The 6,050-nt window shown below is 24.1% G+C and overlaps 1 protein-coding gene across 1 annotated transcript; it reads left to right on the top strand.

The window, feature by feature from the left end:
* The first annotated feature begins 4,159 nt into the window (after positions 1-4,159).
* Positions 4,160-4,705, top strand: LOC124939094 (agamous-like MADS-box protein AGL62). Its single transcript, XM_047479605.1, has one exon. The coding sequence runs from the start codon at positions 4,160-4,162 to the stop codon at positions 4,703-4,705; it is 546 nt and encodes a 181-aa protein (XP_047335561.1).
* Positions 4,706-6,050: the final 1,345 nt, after the last annotated feature.

Raw genomic sequence — 6,050 nt, 5'->3', positions numbered from 1 at the left:
TACAAACTGAAAGATAAATTAATATTTATTATATTTTTTTGTCAGGAATTTCATCGTTTACATATTTAATTATTTATTTTCATAAAATTTACTTATATTATGAAACATTTACTAATAATTAATTATATATTTTCTTTTCATATAAATATATTCTCTTTTATTAAATTAAATATTTTATAAAAAAATTATTTATATTTTTTCATATAACATAAATATTCTGCAAATATATACCTACTAATAATAATTCTCAAATTCACTCTTATAATAATTATTAATTTAACTCTTATTTTATAATTACTAATTTCTATTTCTTTCCGTTAATATATATTAATTTTTTTTCCTAATTAATATTTTTATTACTTTCTCTCTCATCATATATATATATATATATATATATATATATATATATATATATATATATATATATATATATATATATATATATATATATATATATATATATATATATATATATATATATATATATATATATATATATATATATATATATATATATATATATATATATATATATATATTTCTCTTACCATAATTATTAATTTATCTTTCTTATTTATTTTCTCTCTCATATAAATATATTATTTTCCACACAAATTACATAAAATATATATTACCTTATTAATAATTTATATTTAATATTAAATATCTATTTATTTTATGTAAAAATATTTTTAATATACATAATAATAATAATAATAATTCTCATTTATCAATAATTTTATATAAATATAATTTTTTTTTATATATTTTCACACAAATAAATTATATATTTTTTTTAATAAAAGAAAAAATTATATATATTTTAATTTATTTAAAAATTAAATATTTTAAAAACAAATAACATTTCTCTCACCTAAAATTTATATATATTAATTACTTTCCTAATTTTATTTTCTATTATAATAATTACTAATTTAACTCTAATTTCATAATTACTAATTTCTATTTCTTTCTGTTTTATATATATTAATTTTTTTTCTTAATTAATATTTTTTATTTTCTCTTTATATCATTTGATATATTTTGCGGTGCTCCAATTATTTTTAATGTTTAACTCAATCCAAGCTTGATTAGATAAAGAAGTAATGTAGAAACTGGTTGTGCAAGAATGTGAGATTGATGCACAGGAGGATGTGGCATTCATGGTTCATCGCGTCGTCTTCTACTAACCTTCCACGCTGTAACTAGATGTATCCTTAAGGTACACATTGATTTTCCTGAGTTTCGATTGATCTTGTATTCTATTACATTTTTTGGTAGACGATCTACCAGAAAATTGTTCTGTTGCAGGACATCGTAGATGGTGAGTGCATCGTCTTCTTCTCCCGATGAGACGACGGTGGCGATGAAGACGACGAGGAAGAGGAGAGATGATAAGAATCAGAGGAGTGACGTGATAGTTGTAGGATACCAAGTGTTCGACGAAATGACAAAGAGATGTTCTTACTTTCTCATCTCCTTTAATAAATAAAACTTATATATAATTTTCAGAGGAGAGTGCACCTTCCACAATTTTCTCAACTTTTGATTTCTAAAAGTTGTCTAAATAAATTTTATTCTTCCTAATTGCTTAAAGTTTGAGCCAAATTTAAACTTTTTTTATAATTGAATCTAGGGTTAATTATGAGATTATATAAAAATTCACCACTTTACTTACAACTCTAGGCATTGTTTAATTCGATTATGACATAACAATGGTTGTCACAAATTTTCCAGGTTTAGTCAAGGGAGCTCACCAAAGTTTTGGTTTAATCCATGAATTTCTTAGTCACACAGAAAGATGTTTTGTTTTGGTAAAATGAAAATATATATTCATTAATGTCATCATACTGTGTTGTTGCTTATTTATAACCATTATGAAAACCATGTACAAGTTATTGATGGTTCATCTAAACAGCCAGAATACGAATATGATTCATTTCGGCTTAAAATATAATTGTTTATTCAAGAGCTTTCTGAAAAACCATGTTGGATAGATTATAAATAAATTGATCTTCTAGAAGCATATGAGAAATGGGCATCATTCAAGGAAAATATTAAAGGACGTGACATTATATATTTTTTGTATTAGTGCTGCCACTTGAAAGGGTACCCACCAAGTGATACCTGCGGCTTATGAACTCATACTGGCTCAAAGAGAAGACAAGTATAAATAAAGTTCTTACCTTTTATTTAAAAGAAATCTTAATATTTCTAGAATATTTAAAATCTTATATTAATGTTTAGATACAAAATTGTTTCCAAATATTGATGAGTCTTTTAAAGTGGGATGTCTCAATTTTCATTGTATCTCAACTAGGGACATCTTTCTATATTTATATATTTATTAGCAGTTTTTCACAAGTATATTGCACACGTGTTTATGAATGAACCTATAAACATATTTTTGGTTGTGATGATGATACAAAACATAAACCCTTTATTTTTTTATGTTGGATTCTCTTTTCATTACTAAACTTGAATTGATAATGTATAACTGACCACTTTTCATTACAGTAGCATAGATTCAGAAAAAAGATTTTGATACAAGAGAGAAAGGTATTAAGGTTAAATATAGTGACGAGAATAAAGTTACAGTTATAATGTAGTTAATTGTGAAGAGTGTGTTATGAAATGATTTTAGTTGTATCAGATTTCAGCACGTATTGGAAGTATGTGGAGTATATAAGTCTCTGTCTAAATTTTGGTGTAAAGGAGGTGACACCGTTTTTGTTGGAGAGGTTAAATTTATGATTTTCTTCTTCCAACGATTTTGTATCTTCTTAATGATTGAGTTATGAAAACACATTTTGCAGATGGAGATGACATGGAATGACTCTAATGGACGATCTGGACCAGATGACCTAAATGGAATTAAAATCTTAACTTTCATCTACACAACATGTAAACATAACTGATCACTTTTCATTACAATTACATAGATTTAAAAAGAAGATTTCAGCACATCTTAGAAGCAGGTGGGTATAGAAGTCTTTGTCTAAACTTAGTGTAAAGGAGTGACACCGTTTTTGTTGAAGAGGTTAAATTTAGCTTATTCCAACGATTTAGTATCTCTTAATGATTGTTATAACACATTTTGCAGAACACCACTAAATTTATATTAAAAAATTTCATTCTTTAACATTAAAAAGAACAAAACTTATAAAATTAATAAAGAAATTAAAATAATGTAAGTTCATGTTTATATTTATATAAGAATATTTAGTTCATATAAGTTCGTTATAAAAAATTAAAATATTGTAAGTTTATATATATATATTATTTTATTATTAATTTTATATAAATATTTTCTTTCATTATATATAAACATATGGAATTAAATATCATATAAAAACTTCATTTATATATTTTTCCGCGTACAACGTAAGATATTTTACTAGTTAAAATAATTGATATTATTTGTTTCTTTCATAATAATATTTATTAGGAATTTAGGTATGTAATTTAAAAAAATGTGCACCCAATAGTAAAATTTAAACAAAAAATGTAAAATCTAACAAAAATATTATGATTTTATATACTTCAAATATTTATTCTTTTTGAAGAAAATTATTTATTAATTCACTCAATTATTTGCAAACATGTTTGATATTTACTCTAATTGAATAATAATAAAGTATTAGTAAGGCAATCGCAACTATATTTGCTTATAAGTTAAAACAATCTAGCTCACTGTGTGAATAAATTGTTACTATGGTTATGTTGTATGTTTGAGTAAAATAAGAGAAAGTATAATAATTTAAATTTAAGTAATGAAGAACAATATTAAATATAATTCATATTTATATTATAAAAAATATTAGTAAGATTTACAAAATATATATTAGTCAAACCAACATGAATGCAAATAATTTTCGTGGTCAATACTCACAATAAAAATAGGTAATGATGGTGAAAAAAATTATTTTGATTTTGGTCAATTTAGTGGAAAGCGTTACAATAACATAGTAAATTTTTTTTTCTAATTTTCTATATTTGAAACTTGTAGAATATAATCAAATTAGATTGCGAATGATATTTTTTGTGTCAACTTTTAAATTACTATTTATCGAAATTTTCTGCATTTTTATCTATAAAATAGAATTCTATTTTAGTGAACTGGAGACACATAGAAAATATCTTGAAATTTGAGAGAGTAATGGAGAACATCCCTAGCAACCCTAGAGCAACCAAGCGTTCAAAAGGCTGCAAGATAATTCTCAAGGACCGACGTCGGGGAAGGGAAGAAGATCAACAAGTCACTTTCTCCAAACTCCGCAGTGGATTGTACAAAAAGATCAGCGAATTGAGCATCGTTTGTGCTATCGAATTTATTGTCATGATCTTATCTCCATCAGGGAAGCTCTTCTCTTTTTCTTCTCCGAACATGGAGTTAATTGCAATGAAATTACTTAATAACAAGAAACTCGAGAGAAATACGGTAACAAATTCTCTTATGGATGAGTCATTTCGAGAAAATATGGCTAGACTAACTAGCCAACTTGTAGAGGTGATGAATCTTTTGGATAAGGAAAAAGAAAGAGAAAAACAAATAGATAAAATGGTAAGAGCACGTAAAATAAAATCAATTATTGATACTCCTATTTCGGATCTCAATGAGAGTGATGCTCAAATGTTGGAGGATTGGCTCAAGAAAGTTCAGAGTGATTTGTATGCAAGGATGAAACAACTCAGCGAAAACTAAGGTGCGTTATTTTTTAAAGGTGTTTGTCTTTAATTAGATAAAATGAGACATCTGATTAAGTTTAAATTAAATTATATTATTAAACAACAATACAATTGTATTGTGTTAAGAATGAAAATGCGATATGAATGAAACATATATTATATTTTCTTGTTACTAATACTTATAATGGATTTTTCAATGAGCTTTTTATTACAAACAAAATAAAATATTAATATGAATTAGCGTTCAACTAATATAGGTTCATTTGTTTTATTTTTTGCGCTTAAATTGACATTTTTACCAGTATGAAAATTAATATATCACAAGTTCATTTTCATATTTAACATAATATAAATAAAAACTATTTTTAATTTAATATGGTAGAAAATTTGTTAAACAATAAAATATCTCTTCCTAACTAATAAGATGGTATAAAATTTGTTAATCAATAGAAATATTACACTTATAGAAGGACTAACTCTCTTTATGCGTATTACACTTTTGCTAGTATTTGTCTTTCATCAGCTCTAATAAGTACTACTAGTGAATGACACTAGTGAATGACACTAGTGAATGATGAATTTTAAAGGCAATTTCACTCTCTCCACGACCTGTGGTAAGTTTTCTATTCCTTCTCTTTTTCAAAAAAACAAACAACATATATCTTACGAACCCTAAACTATTTATCTTTTACACTCCAAAGCTTATATAATAATATGAAAATTTTACTCAAATGTATGAACATAATATATTAGAAAACTAACATGTGTTTCGTTTGAGGGCTTATTTCTTGAACCATAGTTTCTCATTGTGGTTCAAATTGTTTAGAGTAGTTTTTTAGTTATAATTTCTTACAATTTATTTCCAATTTCATATAACTTTAAATAAGTTTGTCATTATTCTTGATCTATATTATGTGAAGCTTTGATTTATAATCCAAAGTATCATGTAATGACAAAAGTTCTTTATTTAATCTCTTCCGAATTAAAATAATTATTTATAGCTGCACTTTGTTTTATAACAATTAGACTCACAAATAGTCCGTTTATGACAAATAAGAAAAAAAATAGTTAGTAATTTAGTTTATGATTTATTTTTAGACCTTATTAGTGTAAGTCATATCTGTGGAGGTTGATTATGAATAAAAAAATGTAAATGAATATTAGATCAAAGTAAAATTTTATATAATTTGATCCATAATAATCAACATCATCAATCATAGGTAATTTATTTTTCTTATTCTCTCTTCATTTATTTTATTAATTAATTGTTTTTCTTTCTCTTACCATATATATATTTACACTAATCATATAAAATATATATTTTATCAATTTTATTAATGAGTCTCACTATTTATTAAAAA

The sequence above is a fragment of the Impatiens glandulifera genome, chromosome 5, assembly GCF_907164915.1.
Source record: "Impatiens glandulifera chromosome 5, dImpGla2.1, whole genome shotgun sequence".
Lineage (NCBI taxonomy): Eukaryota > Viridiplantae > Streptophyta > Magnoliopsida > Ericales > Balsaminaceae > Impatiens > Impatiens glandulifera.
The sequence above is the reverse complement of the archived record's forward strand: the minus strand, read 5'-3'. Positions and strand labels throughout refer to the sequence as shown.

Bases quoted from the DNA above. Each gene is read 5' to 3' on its own strand.
- LOC124939094 (XM_047479605.1), top strand. From the start codon at position 4,160: ATGGAGAACATCCCTAGCAACCCTAGAGCAACCAAGCGTTCAAAAGGC.